Source organism: Columba livia, chromosome 17 (assembly GCF_036013475.1).
Source record: "Columba livia isolate bColLiv1 breed racing homer chromosome 17, bColLiv1.pat.W.v2, whole genome shotgun sequence".
Taxonomy (NCBI): domain Eukaryota; kingdom Metazoa; phylum Chordata; class Aves; order Columbiformes; family Columbidae; genus Columba; species Columba livia.
The window spans coordinates 6,310,607-6,328,859 of record NC_088618.1 but is presented as its reverse complement, the minus strand read 5'-3'; the positions used below and the strand labels follow the sequence as shown (position 1 = coordinate 6,328,859).

At 60.6% G+C, this 18,253-nt stretch overlaps 2 protein-coding genes and 1 long non-coding RNA gene across 4 annotated transcripts; 1 reads left to right on the top strand and 2 right to left on the bottom strand.

The window, feature by feature from the left end:
• Window positions 1-570: 570 nt before the first annotated feature.
• On the bottom strand, window positions 571-7,070 carry LOC110357472 (uncharacterized). The gene is made up of 3 exons (XR_002411158.2): window positions 6,888-7,070; window positions 4,863-6,306; window positions 571-4,591 (listed from the first exon to the last, which is right to left on the bottom strand). It is a non-coding gene; the product is annotated as an uncharacterized LOC110357472 (long non-coding RNA).
• On the top strand, window positions 6,399-17,669 carry CRYBB1 (crystallin beta B1). Of its 2 annotated transcripts, none has more exons than XM_065033659.1 (6): window positions 6,399-6,871; window positions 13,819-13,978; window positions 14,875-14,993; window positions 16,708-16,840; window positions 16,948-17,090; window positions 17,350-17,669. In XM_065033659.1, the coding sequence occupies exons 1-6, from the start codon at window positions 6,861-6,863 to the stop codon at window positions 17,528-17,530; spliced, it is 747 nt and encodes a 248-aa protein (XP_064889731.1). In that variant the 5' UTR covers window positions 6,399-6,860; the 3' UTR covers window positions 17,531-17,669. The 2 variants fall into 2 exon arrangements, with proteins under 2 accessions (XP_064889731.1, XP_021140659.1); XM_021284984.2 differs by lacking the exon at window positions 6,399-6,871 and adding an exon at window positions 8,493-13,192.
• On the bottom strand, window positions 8,275-10,373 carry CRYBA4 (crystallin beta A4). Its single transcript, XM_005498189.3, has 6 exons — window positions 10,344-10,373; window positions 9,569-9,614; window positions 9,346-9,464; window positions 8,984-9,125; window positions 8,708-8,850; window positions 8,275-8,547 (listed from the first exon to the last, which is right to left on the bottom strand). Exons 2-6 carry the CDS (start codon window positions 9,605-9,607, stop codon window positions 8,400-8,402), a joined length of 591 nt encoding a protein of 196 aa, XP_005498246.3. The 5' UTR covers window positions 9,608-9,614; window positions 10,344-10,373; the 3' UTR covers window positions 8,275-8,399.
• Window positions 17,670-18,253: the final 584 nt, after the last annotated feature.

Genomic DNA, 18,253 nt, shown 5'->3' with positions numbered 1-18,253 from the left:
CCGGGTCCCGGCGGGTGCCCAGCGCCCCATGGGCAGAGCAGGCAGTACCCCACACCGGCCCCCCCGCAGCTCGTAGACATGGCCCCGCACAGAGGGGGTGGCCCCGCCGCTGCCGCCCCGCGGAACCCCGGAGCCCGTCCCCGCCGCAAGGGTCCCGGGTGTCACTTTGGAGACTGTCCCCGCCGGCGGCTCCGGCCCCGCACTCCGCACTGCCCGGCCGTGCTGCCTCCTCTGCACGATGTCACTTCCCCGCCCCTGTGCCATCCCCCGGCAGCGCGCGGGGAGGTGACACCCCTCTGCCCCCTTCCTGCCCCGGACGAAGTCCTTTCCCCGCGCTGGGCACCCAGAGACTCAGAGTTTCTGTTCCCTCCCACCCCGACACCCCGTCGGGTGGCCCTGGTTGCTCAGTGGACTGCTGAGATGGCCACGGTGACAACCGCCTGTCCTGGTCCCCACGAAATGCCCCATGGTGCATGTGGAAGCTGGGACTCTCTGAGACCATCCTCACCCAGCTCCCCCAGACCATCCTCACCCGGCTCTCCCAGCCCCCACAAAGACACCAGACTGCAGTGTGGTTGCACACTTGCCATGTTGACAGCAGACATTACAGATGGTGACATCCTTCGGACCATGGGGATCCGTGGGACTCCCACTCTCACCGACTGAGGCAGCCCAAGGACCCCTTTTCCCAGAGCATCCTTTGCCCACACCAGTGCCTGCTCCCACCGTGCTGAGCAGGGGATGGCAGGGGTTCCCAGCAGAGCAGAGGCAACTCCAGCCAGCTCAGGCTGGCATGTCCTGGGCAGGACAGTGCCTCCCAGGGCTGGTTGCCATCCCCAGACCTCTGCCCACATCGCTGCTGGTGTCTCCTGGCCCCCCACCCACTGTTGCGGCAGCTGGTGAAGGGCGACCTGCCCATAACATCCCGCCCGTGCTGCTGCCTCCTCTCTTCAGGTAGCTCTGGGGGCACCAGCAAAGTGGGACAGACAGACAGACAGACTCCTTTCCCAGCTGAGAAAAATGAGGAGCAGGGGCAGAGCCCTGAGGTGCTGGGGCAGAGCAAAGGAGCAACCTGGCTGTTTCATGAAGCCTCTCTCACCCCTCCAGCCCCTCTGCATGGGGAAACAGCCATCTGGCAGGCACTGGTGGTCTGTCCCAACCCAGGGGTCTGTGGGCAGCCCTCACTGCCTGTGCAGGGTCACACATGCCCAAATGTTTCCTCTGGGCCATCTGGGTGACTAGTGATCCCATCCACTGTCCTTGGTGACCAGCCTGGGGAAGTGACCCCTGGGTGCAGGGCTGGCTGAAAGGCTGCTCTGGGGCTGAAATGAGTGGGCTCTGACAACTCCAGCCCAGTGCTCATGGTGCTCCTGACCAGTGCAAGAGCTCTGAACCTGCCCAAGCCATGCCCATGTCAGTTTGTCCTCCTGCGCCCGTCCCGCTCCCCTCGCCTCTGCTCAACACTCTGCCCCCAGTGGGTCCTGCCCCCTCCTCAGTCAAACACAGGAGCAACAGCCCAAAACCTGAGCTGGTCCCAGCCCTGCAGAAGAAAGGGAGGTGCGTGGCCAGTGGGTTAAGGTGGAGGTTGGACAACAGTAGTACTGGGTGGGGAGGGGATCCTCGTGAGACCCCCGCAGCTGAAGGACCAGGATGTGGTCAGTGCAGAGCAGGGATGCCAAGGGGAGGAAGGCAGCATCACAGGATGAACCCGGACACCCAGGGGAACCTGTAGGCAGCAGAGCTGCTGGCGGGTGAGACTGAAGTCACTAGTGACACTGGGTTACCTGGGGGTGTCCCTGACACAGAGTTAGTGAGCACAAGCCAAAACCAAGAGAGACCAGTCATAGCTGGATTTTGCCCAGACCTGTACAACCCCTGGACAGAGCTGCCCCGACCCTTGGTTGAGCAGGCCCCCCACGCCACCCCACAGCTGTGTCCCCCCAGCAGCCATGGTCTGGGGTGTCCTTGTGAACCAGCCCCTATCGCAGCCAGCAGCACGGGGCCACCGTCCCCTTATGGTGGGCATGACTTGGTTCTGTGCCGCTGCTCACGCAGCACTGCTGCTGGCACAGCCAGCACTTACTGCTGACATTACCCACCACGGATTGACAGTGTCCACCACAGATCACTACCCTGCATGACAGACCCACACAGATGGGCCCCATCCTGGAGCCTTAACTCCAGCAGAGTCTCTGCAGAGGCAGGGGACGTTTATCTGAGTGACAGACAGACAGAAGGCAAAGCACAGGCTGTGTCCCTATCCCAGCCTGACAGTGCCCCAGCTCATGGTGGGGGGGACCCTGCAAGTACCAGCCCCACGGTTAGACACAGCCCTCGGCGCCGTGCGGTTAGTCAGGATGACGCTGCCGGTAGCACCTTCCACATGCATCAGGGTCACAAGAGAAACTGTGGAGAGACAAAGGGAGTAAAGAGAGCACGGGAGCACCCGCGTGCCAGTGCAGGAGCAGCACGAGGCCATTCCCCATGACGGGTGAACTGGGGCCCCAGGACAGCCCCAAACTCAGGCTCTGCTGAGGCTCATGGCAACAGCATCGCTCTTTGGCTGAATCTCTCTGCAAACTGGGTTTGCTGGACCTGTTTGGCAAACACCAGTTGTTATTAACAATTTCCACATTGTCTTATTTCCACTTAGCCTCTTTTCCTCATTTAACCACATGAAATTTCTTGGAAAGGAGAAGGCCAATAGAGAAATTTTCAAAGCAGCCTGATCATCTTCCTTTCCATCGCACTGAATGTGAGATAGACATGCTCAGCAGCACTGAAAATGGAGCTGCTGCAAGTTAACAACCAAGAGTCCAAGAGGAGGCCACTGTTCATTTGTCATGGTGAATAGTACCTGAGAGTTAAAGTGCAAGAGTATTTGTTAGTAGCAATAGAGAAACAAGTCAGAAATGATTAGTACAGGCAGTTAGTAACAGAAGCGTGGCACAATCAGTCTGACTTAGAGGACATACATACTGGAAGAGAAATGAAGAGAAAAGCAGCAACGGTTAGTTTGTTTAATTCAGTTCAGGAATGTGTTAGTAACAGAGATCTACTGGCTTAAAAAGGAACTGAAAAGCTTCTGCTGATAAAACCATTTTAGGCTCCCAGTCAGCAGCAGACTTCACAGGCAGACCTGGGCACGGCGTGCAGGAAGAATCCCCCTCCCTGTGCCAGCAGGGGCTGCCTGTGCCGGCAGGGGCTGGTGCTGCCCAGCCCTGCCTGTGCTGCCTGTCACCAACACAGCAACCCCCAGCATTACCAGCATACTTACCAGCTTTTCCGTTCCGTTTTAAGGCCAGCGCTGGCCGCCACGGTTAGTGCAGGCGAGGCATGGCCGGTTAGTAGGGCATGCGCTGGGCCGGTTAGTGGGTTAGTCTGTTTGCCAGAGGCTTCAGCAGCCCTTGGGGTCCTGGCAGGTTAGTGGGTTAATGTGGGAGCACAGCAGCAGCATGCAGAGCCTGTCCTGGTCACCCCCCCCGCCGGTGGAGCAGCAGCTCACAAGAGCAGGATCCGTTTTTGGGCTTTGCCACTAGATTGAGGTTTGGGAAGATGTTAGTGGATGATTTAGCCTGTGTAATGTAACCTACTTTCTGAATTAAATGTCCAGTGGCTTAGCCCTCCCCAGCAGAAGCTCTTGCAGGAGCAGGCAGGTGAGCAGGGCTGTTTGCCGAGGGGCGGCAGGAGCAGCAGCTCCGCACTGTGTCCTGAGAAATGGGGCTGGGAAGAGGCACCCAGGGCACCCACTGCCCCATGTTTCCTGGGTCACCTCCTCCTGCAGCACTAGGTCCCCCTGGTCACCATGGGGATGCTTCTCTGTTTTAGACTTCCAGGAGCTTTAACACCCACCACAAGCTTGCCATGAGCAGTGTCTGCCCTCAGCCCCCAGCCCGCTGCACAACCAGCCCTCCCTCCCGCCTGCTCAGGGGACACAGGAGTAGGCTGCTCGGTGGGACAGTGGTGAGAGCTGCCACTGTCAGCCCTGCATGGCCCCACAGAACCCATGGCACAGGCACCTTGAGAGGAGGATATGCTGCCCCTGTTGCTCCCTGTGCCCCAGGCTGCTCCACAAACCAGGTGATTTCTCAAAGCAGAGCAGAAAGCACTGGGACTTTCCCTACAGACAGAGGGACCAGCAGGATCAAACAGAGTCCCTTTGGGCTCTCGCTGTTATGTCTCCTTGAGGAGCTGGCACAGCTCTGCTCCTGTCAACTTCCCCTTCTCCCACATGGCATTCAAGAGGGATGGGTCTCATCCTGCCCATTGTGCCTGGGGAGACCCACACACTGGGTCTGGCTGGGATGGAGCAGCAGGAGGGAAGGGAACTCCAGCACCTTGCAGGAAAACCCTGTACACGCGCAGACCCCTGTCCTCAGGTGTCACCACCACTGTCTCTTCGGCTGCGTCCCCTACAGCAGCCGGACTTGTGGCTCTGTCCCATGGCAGGCGGCAGCGCGTTGCTTTGCTGGCCGTTGCTCAGCCGGCCTGGCTCTGGCATCCGTGTGCAGGCAGCGATGGCAGGTTCCCGAGCCCTGGCTTCTCTCCAGGCACAGCCGGTCTGGCTGGGCAGGAGCTGGGGCTGGTGGCACTGGGGAGCAGAGATGCTGTGAGACCCTGGGCAGGGTGGCAGCTGCCCCCTCCCCACCACTGGGCATGTGTGGGGGACACACCCCCTTGTGCAGGTAGCCCTGGGGACAATGTGACCCCACGGACCCAGCCAGAGCCTGGGAAGAGCCCAAAGGGGATAGGACTCTGGGGACTAAGGCTGGCTCCTGTCTGCCCAGAGCCCTCCCAGTTTGTGAGAGATTGGGAGACCATGGGGTTGGCACCGTCTGCACCTCCCTCCCTGGGGGTCCTACCTGTGGTCACCAGCTATGCAAATGCCATGCAACGTCCCCCCGTCCTGTCTGGCTGCTCTGCCGTGGAGGCCGTGCAGGGGACTGTGTGTGAACAGACCTCAGGTCAGTCATTAGCAGCTGCAAAAGAAAGCAACCAACGCAGCAAGGGAGAGCAACACCGTGCCGCCGGCCCTGGGCAGAGCCTAGCTGACGGGGATGCACCGTGCCACTGGGAACCTGGCAGGAGGGCTGGGCAGGGCAGGCAGGAGTGCAGCCCACAGTGCCTGCATCCCTCTTGCCCTGTATCCCTCTTGCCCTGCATCCCTCCTGCCCTGCATCCCTCCTGCTCTGCCCTCCTCCTGCCCTGCCCGCATGGAGGAGCCGCAGCAGCAGGAGGTCACAGGGAGCTGGGCTGTGATGGCTCTGCAGTTCAGCTGCGGAGCCGCCACTGCTTTCTGCAGTTCAATGTCACTGCACGCTGCAGGCGCTGCCTGCACGACAGTCCCTCTTGCTGGGACAGCACGGCCAGGCAGCATTTGCAAACCAGCTGCCACGGGGCCGGGCAGTGTGAGCCGTGCACAGGCTCGGCAGGGAGCAACAGCAGGCACCTGAGATGCCATTGAGCGTCTGGCAAATGGATTCCCTGCCTGGATCCGAGCAGGAGGTGCCTGTTGAGGGGCGGGCAGGACGTGTCTGCATGGGGTGGGCACCGCAGGATGGCCTCTCTCGCACAGCAGTGAAGCACATCCCAGGAGATGGCAGGGAGAAAACCAATTCTGTACGGGCAGCACTTAAGGAAGAAACGCTCACCTTGTGTATGGCGAGCGGTGATTGTCTGCTGGGAGCTCGAGCTGCCTCTTGCCACATAGGGTTGGTGGCACGTATGGTGCCCCAGGGCTGAGCACCTAAGTGCAGCATTTGGGTTAAACGGGGTCTAAAAACCCCCTCAAACAAAGAGGAGGCTGGAGGGGAGCACAAGCCCTGCCAGTGCTGCCCACCACCGGCACAGCCTGACTGCTTGCGCTGCCGCAGCCGTGCCAGCGCTGCCTTTGTCTGCAGCTCAGGGTTGGGGGTGGTGGTGGTGGAGAAAAGCTCCCTGCAAGCTCTGAAGAAGCTGAAAATCTGATTATTTCTGGGCTCCTCCTGGCTCCCCAGGGCAGGATGCAGTTGCACACACAAAAGGCAGTGAGACAATGAGGGAGAGAAAATGGCTCCCCCAAAAGGAGCCCGGGCAGCATCTGTCAGATTAACCCTTTGCAGGGGAAGGGCTGTGCTGCCATGCCCTGGGGTGTGCTGGCCCCAGCCTCTCCACTAACCCCCTACCTGAGATCACCAGGTTTAGGAGCAAATGGTGGTTTCAAGACAAAGAAATAAACCAGTGTTTTGGCTACATTTCCTCCCAGGACCACTGAAAATCAGGAAAGAATCCATTTACCTGTCTCGAGCCCTATCCTTGATGGGGTTTCTGAAAAAAAAAAAAAAAAGAAATAAAAATAAACAAGTGATGCATCAATTAATATTAATTTGGTAGGGGGGCTGCAGACGGTGCCGGCAGGAGCTTGGCTGTCTTGGTGCTGCTGTCTGGACCGGGTATCGCCCTGCCAGGCCGGGAACACACTGCTGCTCCTGCCCCTGACCAAGGGAGGGGACCCAGGCTGTCCCCAGCCTGGCACCCCTTGAGGGACGTTGGTGGCTTCTGCATTGCGCGTGGATTCGCGGGGGAGTTATATATAACCAGGGAATACGGATATATTCCTGGGGGGCATTTTTTTTTGCGAGACCGAGCGGCTGGAGTCACAATCCTGCTGACCCCGCAGCCCCTGGGGAGAGGTTCCCCGAGTGCAGTCATGTCCCGGGGTGCAGCCACGTTCGGGGGGGCAGCAGTCGTGTCCCGGGGTGCAGCCGTGTTCCGGGGGGGCCGCAGCTCTCCCTGCTCCCGGCCGGGCACGGGGCGGCCCCCGGGACTCCGCCTGACGCCCCTGCTGCCCTAGACCACCCCAGCGCCTGGAGAGGAGCCACATGCAGAGAAGGTAAGCGCGGGTTTACCTGCTGTCCGGGGGAGGGCCGAGCTGGGGACCGCCGGGGATGGCCGGGACAGCCGGCTCCGCTGGCTTCTGCTCACCGTGCAGTTCCTTTGTGCTGGAGCTTTCCAGAGCGCATCCCTAAGGAAGGGCTCGCCGTGCAAACTCCTCCTCCCGCAGCCCCCCCGGGCCCGCCCGGCCCTACCTTCGGCGCAGGAGGATGCTGCAACCCCCATTAAATTTTAATACAGAAAATGCGGACGAGCAGCCTTCCCCTCTCCCTGCCCCCCACCGCTCTCTGCTGCGACAGACCCTGGAGCATCCACCGGCCATGGCCCCGCTGCAAAGGCCAGCGTGTCCCCCACCCCGGGCCACTGGCCCACCATGGTGACAAAGGCTCCCCACAACCATTTGGGGTGACGTGGCCACCCCATACACATGGGGGTGGTACATGGGATGTGGGGTAGGGGACACCGGGCAGGGGAGGCTGGGCAAAAATGCGTGGGGACATGGTGCCATGCTAGATGGAAAAGAAGGGACACCCGAGAGACCAGCCCAACCTGGGGACATGTTGGTGTTTGGGGTACCAGCACACGGGGGGACCGGGGACAAACCCTCATCCTGGGGGCCAGAGGGCTCAGGCAGCCCCTCTGTGGCTCTTGGCAGCTGCTAGGCTCTGGCATTGTTGTCCATGTCCCTGCCACGTCCACAGAGACTCACCAGCCCCACCGCCAGCTGCCCACCACGCTGGCTCTGTGCTGGCCCCCACCAAACTGTGGTCCCTCCTCCAGGTGTTGCTGACTGGTGGCCCCAGCTGTGTTTGTCCTGGGGTGGCAGGACAGTTTTACTCAGCCCATCCCAAAATTTGTTGTTTCTTCTTCTATTCTACATTTTTAATTACAATTTCCTGCGGACAGAAGCCCTTCCTGGGCAGCACTGTCTCCCATGGTGGTCCTTCTGCAAATGTCAGGAATGGGACATTTTCATCACATCAGACCTTTTCTCCAGAGCTCTTCTGAAATTAGAAATTTTTCCAAACCAGCCTTTCCCTGTCAGCTTCAGTTAACTGCCACTTTCTCGTGAGCTGGAGAAGGTGATTTTTCAGCAGCCCCTGACAGCTTTCAGCTGTCCCACGTTTCCTGCAGCAACAGCACAGGGCCAGGCAGGAATGAACATCCCTGGCGTGTGGCCACTGTGCTGCCAGGACCAATGCAGAGCCACAAGCCCATGGTGCCACCTTGGCGTCACTTCACTGCTCCAGGGCCAGCACAGGGTTGGCCCGGCGCTCTGCTCTGCTGAGGAAAGAGGGCTGCCCGCTCTGCCCATCTTTCCCCTGCAGCGTCCCCACTCTGCCCTCAGTATGGCGTCACTTCCAGCCCTGCACCCCCACGGCACCCTCTCAACTGCCAGCGTGCAGCATTGGACAACTGAGCCTTTATTGAGCTTTGCCGCCACCGCTGTGCAGGAGAGATGGTGTCCAGGGTGCACAACCAGCAGCACAGTGGCTCTGGTGGCACCGCGGCTCTGGCACCGGTGGTCACTGCTGGACCCTGCGGATGGACTGGACCTGCCCAGTCTGCGCGTGAGAGCCCCACTCCCGCACGTGCTTGTACTCTCCCGCATGGCTGTCACTCTCCAGGAGGTACTGGAAGCCCCGGTACCCCGGGTACTGTGAGCAGACCCACCTGTGACAGAGCAGAAAGCAGCAGTGGTGGCTCAGGGCTGGCAGCACCATGAAGCACCCTGGCAGTGGGCAGGGTGCTGGCAGCTGCCAGAGCATCCTCAGCAGTGGTGCGTGCCCCCGGTGCTGGGTGCCAGCAGGGTGCAAGCCCTTGGAGTACTCACGCGCCAGAGAGGATGAGGAAGGAGCCCACGGCGCTGCTGCCCCAGCCCAGGGCTGGCAGTGAGGGGCAGTCATCAGTCAGCTCCCCCCGCCTGCCCTGGAAGTTCTCCTGCTCAAAGAGCATCAGCCTGCTGCGCCCATGGTCCTGCCGCCAAGACGGGCATGGTGTCAGCATGGCTGTCCTGCCTGGTCCACCAGCTGGCGGTGGGCTCCAGGGACCAGCCCAGTGGTGGGTTCTGGGGGCCAGCCCCCCAGCAGGGAGCCAGGGGGTCACTCACGGCACAGGTGATGGGGCGGAAGGAGCACATTCTCTCCACGTGGTAGGCGTTGCTGCCACTCCATGCTTCCCAGCACGGGTACTCACCACGCTCCAGCACAAACTGCTGCCCCTGGAAGCCACAGTGCTCGAAGCCTGCCCACCTGCCAGGGGCGAGAGGGGTGAGACCCCACAGCACCCACCACCCTGCTTAAACCCCAGGCTGTACCCTCTGCACCATGCAAGGATGGGGCCATTCTCCAGGGGAAACAGCCCTGTGATTCAGGTGGCAAAAGGCACTGGAGAGCACCATCCTCCAACCCCCCTCCATCTGTGGGGTGCCGAAGCACGGTGGTGTGTCAGTGCCCCATGACCCCCACTCACGCCCCACTCTCGATCTTGCAGGAGCGGACGGTGCTGAAGCCGTGCTCCGCGGTGCTGTAGCAGTCAGTGGTGAACTCGTGCTTCTTGCCCTGGAAGAAAGGCTCATCCCACACCACGATCTGGGGAGGATGGAGGGAGTCAGGGGGTTCTGTGGGTGCAGAGGCCCCGAGCAGATGTTCACAGGGTTCAGGCTGTGTCACCGGTCCTCCCCTGGCTCCCGTACCTTCCAGAGACCAGAAGACCTCCTGCAGCGGTGGGTCATGGTAGCTCTGCCAGGGCACATGGGACGGTTAAAAACTGCCCCAGGGCTGGTGCATCGCTGGCCTTCATGAGCCTGGCCCGACCCATGAGCCCTGCGCTGGGGACTTGGCCCTTCCCTGGGACCCCCACGTCCTGGGATGGGGCTTCAGGCCACGTGTTGTGTGGGCAGTGCAGGCAGGTGGAGGCAGGAGCCCGCAGCCGCCTGCTCTGCTCTGCGGGACTTGCTCCAGCCTCTGTCTGGACAAAACCGCCCTCTGGAGCCTGTGCACGTTCCTTGGCTGGCAGTGTGGGAGGCAGTGATGGGGCAGACAGACCAGGTGCAGAGCACGGGCCAGGGCTCTGCCAGCCCAGCCGGAGCTGCTGTACGGGCAGGTGTCTGGCAGGGCAGCCACGGACCTGGCAGCCATCCTGGCAGCACAGCCCAGCCCAGCAGCAGGGTGAGCACGCTGCCTGCCCATGCACGGGGCTGCCTGTGCCCAGGGACACTCCTCCTCCTGCAGGCAGTCCCGTGCTGGTCCCCAGGCATGCTCACTGCATGCAGGCAGGGCCAGCGCTGAGCCAGGAGTGCTGCAGAGGTGGCCACATGCCCACGCTGAGCAGCAGCACCCTGTCCTGCAGCCCCCAGCCATGCCATGCCAGCAGCCTCAGATCCTCCTCCACACGTCGCCGTGGCAGCTCTGCCCCTAGGATCCAGCCGTGCGGGGCAGGAGCAGCTGCCATGAGGCTCCTGTGCTTACCTGGGGTGAGGTGCTGTGTGCCTGCGGAGGTGACATGTCCGGCAGCCCTCCAGCTGGGTTTTTATAGCCTCCAGATAGAGACAGAGCCCAGGAGAGCATTACTGAAACCCCTAACTCAGCACATGGCAGGGAGGAGGGACCGGGCAGAACAAAGGCGACACTGCAGAGAAGCTGATGAGCTGGGATGATGCTCCCGCTCCCCCAGCCCACCGAGCACGGGCTCTGACCCCAAGCCCCACAGCTGGGGTATCGCCCCCAGGGTCTGATCAGTGCTCCTGTCACCCATCCAGCCCCCACGTGCAGCTGGCCTGGCACTGTGTCCCCAGCGCCTGCAGGCAGCACTGCCTGCCCTGCGCCTCGCTTGGGGCCACGGGGAGGTTTTCTCACCTGCTTTTCTAGGAAGTAGGAGTAAAGATGCACCAGGGAGCTTGCTCTCCCTGCTAGGGCAGAGGAGCTCTCTCTGAAAGCCAGGGCAGCTCTTCTGCAGGTTGAGCACACAACCATGGAGCATCAGAACAAGCAGGGACCAGAGGCACGGGAAAGCAAGGGGTCCACAAAGGCATTAAAGGGACCGAAGATGCAGATCAAGACTTCAGGAGTGCGGCAGCAGTCTCCTGACCCTGTGCACAGGGACCTGGAAAGAGCCTTCTGCATCCACATTTTGGCTACCTAATACCTTCAAGCTCTGCTTACGAAGACCCCTCTACAAATTGTCCTGGGGTTGTGCTGGGAGCACAGAGGGCACAGAGTGCCAAGCACGTGGCAGAGACACCTGCACAACCTGCCCCTTGGAGCGGGGAGCAGTGGAGCAGCAGCCAAAGGAGGCTGTTGGGCTGGGGGAACAACTGTGTTCCCAGGTAGTGCTGTGTTTTGGGACAGCATTTGCTGGGAAACCACTGGTTGCTGAGCTGGAGCATCCTCCTCCCTCCAGCCACAGCCCCAGCAGCGGTGGGCACCACCAGGGCTGAGCTGGGTCAACTCTGGCCGTCCGCACTGGGGGCAGGTTGGCACCTCTTTGCTGTGTTTCAGCTGTGTGCCCCATGTGTCCCTCCATGCTGGGGTGGGATGGTGCAACCAGCGGCAGGGCTGCTCAATGGGGAGGACAGACATTTTGTGTCCCGGGGCACAGGAGTGGCTGAGGACAGATCCCTGCTGTCAGCCTCTCTGCCAGGCTGCTGGGTAACTGCTCAGAGTAATGGCCAAAGCAACGCAGAGCAGCTGTCAGGAGCAGAGTCCATCCAAGCACAGTTTTCCAAGGACCAAGCCCAAAGGAGCTGTGAGAGAAAGCAGAGACAGGAGCAGGGTAGCAGGAGCTGGGCGAGACCTGCTGATCAATGCCATGGGCAAGGCAGAGAGGTCAAAAACCCACCCTGCCTCCAAGAGGAAGAGAATGCAGCTTAAAATAGAAATCTGTCTAACAAACTTGAAAATGAGTGCAAACTGAAAGCCATGAACCACAAAAAGCTGACCAGTACCAGAGTGCCCAGGGAACGGGCAGCAGCCCACACAACTGGCCAAGCCCACAGGCACAGTACTGCCACTGTAAAACTGGAGGAAAAGGAGGAGGGATCAATAAGTGCTTTTTGTTCAGGCTTTCAGCCAATAGCCCAGAGGGTGCAGCTGGATCCCACTGCTGCTGGTTAACACTTCACACCTGAGGGGAATGGAAGATGATGGCAAAACGAGTTTTCTGAGCGCACAGCCTTGGGCGATTTGCTGCTGCCAGTAACAAGGAGCCAGCCCAGGACTGCTGGTGCTGGATGCTGCGGGAGGCTGGGGGACTGGAAAGGGCTGGAAGGAAGCAAGTGTGTGGGTATTCACACGATGGGCAGGATCATAGAAGGCACATAGGGAGAGCAGCTGATCAGAGGCTTGGAGGGAGTCAGGGGAATGTCCCCCAGTGCCTCCTAGTGTGCAGAGTGGCCGTGGGGTGCAGGAGATGCAGCACCCCCAGCTGAGCCATTGTGGGGGCCGATACCCAGTGTGTCCCCACCAGCCACCCCATGCCCCCCCTGCCTGCTGTCAGCGAGGGACAGCACTGGTGGACTGAAACCTCATGTGGGATTTAGCGATGGAGAAGGTAGGGATGGTGTAGAATGAGCATATCACAGGTTAAAAAGGCTAAAACTAAGCTAATGGCCATAACAGTGCATGCAGTGAGCAGGGACATCCACAGAGAACAGCATTTTCGGGAACTGAGATATTTTGGAAAGTGTCAGCTTTGATGACACATCATTTGGAAACAAAACCCCAACCCCCGAAGCATTTCAAAACACTTAAGTCTTGCACCCTGGCATCTTTAGGGCAGCGTGCTCAGGTGTTTGCACCTATGGAGCAATGTTTAAAGTGAGAGATTTAGTGTTTAGATGGGAGAAATGAGCACAGGGCAGCACTGGGGCCAGGCAGGATGCAGCCATGGGGCTGGTGCAGCCTCAGCGTTGCAGTGGGGCTGGCGCTGCTGCTGGTGCGGATGCCGGGGGGTGGGCAGGGCAGGGCAGTGTGTCGGCACCAGTCATGCAAGGGCTATATATGCCCTGTCGGGATGGCCGCACGTGGGGCCACGGGTGCCGCTGCACGCTGCAAAGTGGCACGGTCAGGTCTTCTGTTGTGCCGCGGGCACAAAGGAAAGTGCTGGGTTCAGCGGCTGGGCATGGGGCCGGGGAGAGGCTTCCAGCTCGCCCAGCGCTTTGCAGGATGTGATGACTGGGCGGCCACGCAGACACTGATGAGCTGGCAGTTCCTTTGTGCGCCGGCCTGGGGGTCTGCCCTTGCCAGGCTATAAAGTGGGGGCCTCACTGCACCCCGAAACACAAGCCCGCTCACTCCAACAAGAAGCAGCAGCTGCCCAGGTAAGAGGACAAAGTCTCCGGGCACCGGACTGCAGCCGGACCTGAGGGGGGGAGAGGGAATGCAGGGTCTCAGCCATGGCCACTGCTGTGGTCACTGTGTCTGGGGGCACCCCGGTGCTCAGCATCCCACCGCCCTCTGCTCCCCCAGCAGCCACTGGTGACACCTGCCTGCGGGGCCACCAGCAAGGTGCCTGCTGGAGGGCACATACAAAACAGGGCTGTTCTGGTCCCCAGCCAGGTTCCCGGGCACATCCCTTGCAGGAACAGCCCCAACACCTGGTGCAGCATCAGACCCCAGCCCGGCTGGGCACTGGGGCACGGGGCTGTCCTGGGCACCCCAGCAGTGGTGGGACCATGCTTGGGGCTCTCCTGCCCACAAAAGGAGTGTGTGGAGACCTGGGAGCTCTTGCATCCTCCTGGGGAAGGCAGAAGCCCTGCCTGTACCTTCCGGGAGAACCTTCCCACAGCTTCTCTCCTGGCCCCAGCTGCCCACCCCATTGCTGAGCTCCCTATCCCAGTGCAACCATCTCCAGTGCAGGGTGACGGCTGGGGCAGGTGGTGGGTGCCCATGTCTGTGCTTCCCCTCTGACCTGCTGCTGCCATCTCTGTCTGGTGCCCTGTCCCAGACGTGAGCCCAACACCGCGATGTCTGAGACCACAAAACCCGCTGCTCCCGGCCAGGCTGCGGAGGAGAAGGAGAAGGCGGCCCCACCGGCAGCCCCATCCCTCGACCCTGCTCCCATCGCAAACAGCAAGGGCGAGGAACCCTATGCAGAGGCCTTCAGGGTAAGCACTGCTGCTCCCCACAGGCAGAGACATGGTTGTGGGGTGAGGGGTGGCAGCAGCATCTCTGGGGCAGTTGGCAGGAGGTGTTTGCAGGTGTTCCAGGGGGAAGTACCCTCTGAGAGCTGGAGGGGAGTGCAGATGATGCTGTTCCTCCCTGCTGTGTTCCTCCTAGGCAGCAGCTCTGCAGGTGCAGGATTTGGAGGGGCCCCTGCGGGGCTGCTGCAGGAGGGAAGGATGCTCTGGTGCCCCTTGGCCAGGTCGGCTCATTGGGAACTGTAGGCTCTGCAATGCTCTCTCCTGGGTCATGGTGTTGGGTGCTGTCACCCTCTTCCTCCAGTCACCCTCCATGGGTGAGGACCCTGCAGTGCTGGGGGGTGGAGGAGGAGTGTGTGGGTGACAGGGCCATCCAAGGCAGCATGCCACCAAGGTGCTGCAACAGGGCTGGGGACAAGGGGTGAGCAATGTGAGGGATCCAGAGACATTTCTGCATGTGCCAGGCACCCAAGGCCATGGTGTGGATGCAGCTCCTGTAACAGCAGCTCCTTCCCAACCCAGCTGGGGCCCCATGTGGGAACTGGCACAGGGAGATGTGGCTTGCAGCAGCAGAACTGGGGGCAGGATGAGACCACTGGCGAGCATGGATGGCTGTTGGGGGGAACCCTCCTGTGCTCAGTCTGTGTCAGGATGGGGCTGCTCCTGCACAGAGCCCAGCTCTGCTTGCCTGGGCACTAGACCTGAAAAGCTGCAGAAAGCCTTGGAGAGCCAAGGGGGACATGTGGGGCAGTGGGTTCATGTGTGCAGGGCCCATGCAGGGACATGCAGCACTACTGTGCCCTTACGGAGCGTGCCCTTACGGAGCGTGCCCGTCCCCATCCCACCTTTCTCTCTGCCCCCAGATCATTGTCTTCGAGCAGGAGAACTTCCAGGGCAGGCAGATGGAGTTCACCACCGAGTGCCCGAACCTGGCAGACCGCGGCTTCGACCGGGTGCGCAGTGTCATTGTCACCTCTGGACCGTAAGTGACCCCAGTGACAGCAGGGATGGTGTCCTGGGGAGGTGGGGAGGTAGTCCTGAGGAGCAGCTCTGGGCACACTGTGATGTGCAGGGACATTTCCCTGCAGCCTGGGCAGAGAGCAGAGCACGGCCAGTGCCGGACCAGAGCTGGGGACCCCAGGTCCCCTTCGAGGAGGGCAGGGTGATCCTGGGTAGCAGGGAGGCTGCTGGGGCCACTTGTACAGCAAAGGGCACTGGGGGCAGAGTCAAACACGGAGGGAAAGTGACCATCAGATCTGCCACCTGGACCTGCCTGTGACATGCAAGAGACCTGCAGATTTTAGAGACACCAGGGTGAAAGAAGGTGGGTGCCTTGAACCAGGCTGGTGGCCAGGAACACAGTGGGACAAGGCTGGAGCAGGCAGGGGAGGGCAGGCAGCTCTGCACGCCTGCCTGCACCAGGCAGCTGAGCAGCCATAAAGGGGCTGCAAATGTCCAAAAGCCATGGGAACAGTTGACACAGGCAGGGACAAAACTGATTGCCAAACCAGATAACGAACAGGCAGATGATGTTTGTGTTGAAAGAGCATCTCACTGCAGTCGTGCCCAGCTGGACACACCGTGGTCAGGATGAGACAGCCGGGGGGCTGGCAGTGCTGCAGGGAGGATACACGGGACACGGCTTGCCGTGACAGCAGCCCTGAGGGACTGGACAAGGCGATCTGTGGTCACCTTGAATGACACCATGTAGCACGGATGACAATGTTTTTATTAGGAAACCACAGTATCAAATTTTTATTGAAATGAAAGAGGGATGGAACAGCTCTCAGGGAGATCAGGCGTGACACCTGGGAAGCTACACTAGATACAGAAAGGGTGAAACTTGGAGAACAGAGTCCTTCCTTGTCATCGGTGTCCTCAGAGTCTTCTTGAGAGTCAGTGGTGAGACTCTGAGCCCTAAAATTTACTTAGGGAAAGACAATAGCAAAATCAACCAATCTGAGCCTTAGAAGTCAGTGTAAGGTTGTACTGCCTGTGGTGCTAAAACACGTCTCCTGCCGTTAGGAAAATATCTGTTGGCATCTGCAGAAGTAGTTTTGCAGGGAAACGCGAAGCAGCAAACGCAGGGTTGTTCCAGTGCCCAGGGCTTTTGGAGCCCCGAGCCCGTGACATTCACAGCACAGCAGCACCTCGTGGCATTGCTAAAGAGGTGACATTGCGGCTGAACAAGCCCTGAGCACCCGCACCCTGGGAACGGGCTGAATGCCAGAGCTGGCTGCAGCTGGCGCAGTGAAGCGTGCAAGTGTGCCAGCATCAGCGAGCCCTGGCCCAGGCTTGGTGGTGCAAGAGGGACAACAGGCAAAGTCCTGAGATAATGCAAGGACGAGGCTCCAGCATGCAGCGTGTGGGGCTCACCAGCTGTCTGGGGGTCCCCTGCTCCTCGGGACAAGGAAAGGGAGCACTGGGAACACACTGGTGTGTGCTGCCAGCCTCAGACACATGCACCAGCAAGCACTGAGCTTAGAGCCTGATGGCTCCGTGCTCCGCCACAACTGCTGGCTCTGCACATGCCACTTTGCCCGGCCTGGGGGAAAGGTGGGAGCGGGGTGGCGGGGCCAGTTCTGACACCCACAGACTTTCTGAGTGCTGGGAGGCCAGCTCTGGCACCCTGCAGGCTGGCTGAGCGGGAGAGGAGCTGGGTGGCATCTGACCCACTGTCCTGTCCCTCTCCTCAGCTGGGTGGCCTATGAGCAGGCTAACATGCGTGGGGAGATGTTCATCCTGGACAAAGGCGAGTACCCTCGCTGGGACACCTGGTCCAGCAGCTACCGGAGCGACTGCTTCATGTCCATGCGTCCCATCAAAATGGTGAGTGGTCTAGCAGCAGAAAGCCCCCAGTGCTGCTCAATGCCTCACTGCAGCAAGCTCCAGGGCTTTGGCCACACGACCCAGCACCTTCCCCCTGTCATCCCCAGGAGGCTGAGGACCACAAGATCTCCCTGTATGAGTCTGCTGACTTCAAGGGCAACAAGATGGAAATCCAGGAGGATGACGTGCCCAGCCTCTGGGCTTACGGCTTCTGCGACCGTGTGGGCAGCGTGCAGGTGCCCAGTGGAACGTAAGCCAGGTCACAGTGGCAGCTGCCTCCTGCCAGGCTCCCCATACCTCCCTGCACCCTGGCTCACTGCTCGGGGCTCTTGAGCAGCCAGGAAGTGCCACATGGCTGGTTTTGGGGATGTAGCCCACCACCTGGGGGGTCGCACCCAGTGCATGGGAGGCAGGGAGGCACTGCCAGCTTCCCAACAGTGTGACAGCCATGTCACTGCTGCCTGTCACTACCGACCCTGCTCAGGTGTCCTCTGTTTGCTTTCCTGCAGCTGGGTCGGGTATCAGTACCCTGGCTACAGAGGCTACCAGTACCTCTTTGAGACCGGAGACTTCCGACACTGGAACGAGTGGTCTGCCTTCCAGCCCCAGATCCAGTCCATCCGCCGCATCCGGGACATGCAGTGGGACCAGAAGGGCACCTTTGTCACCCCCGACGCGCCCTCCGACTGAGCGTGCCACCTGCTAGCACCGAGTCCCGGCCCCGTGGGGCACCCCCGCCTCCCCTGCTCAGCACTTTCCTTGTACATTGCACATTCCCTGGATGTACTCTACCTTGTGAGGCGAATTAAAAAGAAATCAGAAGGCTAGAGCTGCTGGGGAGTCCATGGTGCAGAAGCACAACCGTGGGATACTCTGTGGCGACTCTGCTGTTCCGTTGTGCTCCAGCCTGGGGCTGGGAGTCGGTGGGACATGCGGGAGGGTGGTTTTCCAGGGGAACTGCGCTCAGGCAGGACCCCCCCCATGCTGTGGCTGCGGTGGGGACAAGGGACACCCCGGTGACAGCACGGGAAAGGGGGCGGCAGGAGGCTGCTCCAGCCCTCGGGGCCACTCGCTTCTGGGGAGGCTCGGAACACCCTGGGAGCGCCTGGACCATGTGGAGGTCCTGTCTCCTCCGTGCCTCCGGGGCAAGGGGTCAGCGGGGGCTCACGGGCACTCCCGGGGGTACGTGCCAAGAGGCAGGTGTGTGAGCGGCGTGCAGCGGGGTTCACCCGAGCGGTAAATGATTAACAGCGGTAACTGCAGCCAGTCAAAGAGCAATTCACTTTCATGGAGTACTCTTCCCCTCGGGCGCTGCCCGTCTTTCCTCGGGCCTCATCCCCCTCTTTCCCTCCTGCTGAAGCACCTTCGGGCTCATTTTCCTGCGCTGCCACTTCGCTAATTAGCGATCGCAGC

Coding starts and splice junctions, on each gene's coding strand:
- CRYBB1 (XM_065033659.1), top strand. Junction 13,979..14,874: donor CCTATGCAGAGGCCTTCAGG/GTAAGCACTGCT, acceptor CTCTGCCCCCAG/ATCATTGTCTTCGAGCAGGA. Junction 16,841..16,947: donor CCATGCGTCCCATCAAAATG/GTGAGTGGTCTA, acceptor TGTCATCCCCAG/GAGGCTGAGGACCACAAGAT.
- CRYBA4 (XM_005498189.3), bottom strand. CDS start 9,607: ATGACCCACCGCTGCAGGAGGTCTTCTGGTCTCTGGAAG. Junction 8,851..8,983: donor TCCGCCCCATCACCTGTGCC/GTGAGTGACCCC, acceptor TCTTGGCGGCAG/GACCATGGGCGCAGCAGGCT. Junction 8,548..8,707: donor TTCCTCATCCTCTCTGGCGC/GTGAGTACTCCA, acceptor GCTCTGTCACAG/GTGGGTCTGCTCACAGTACC.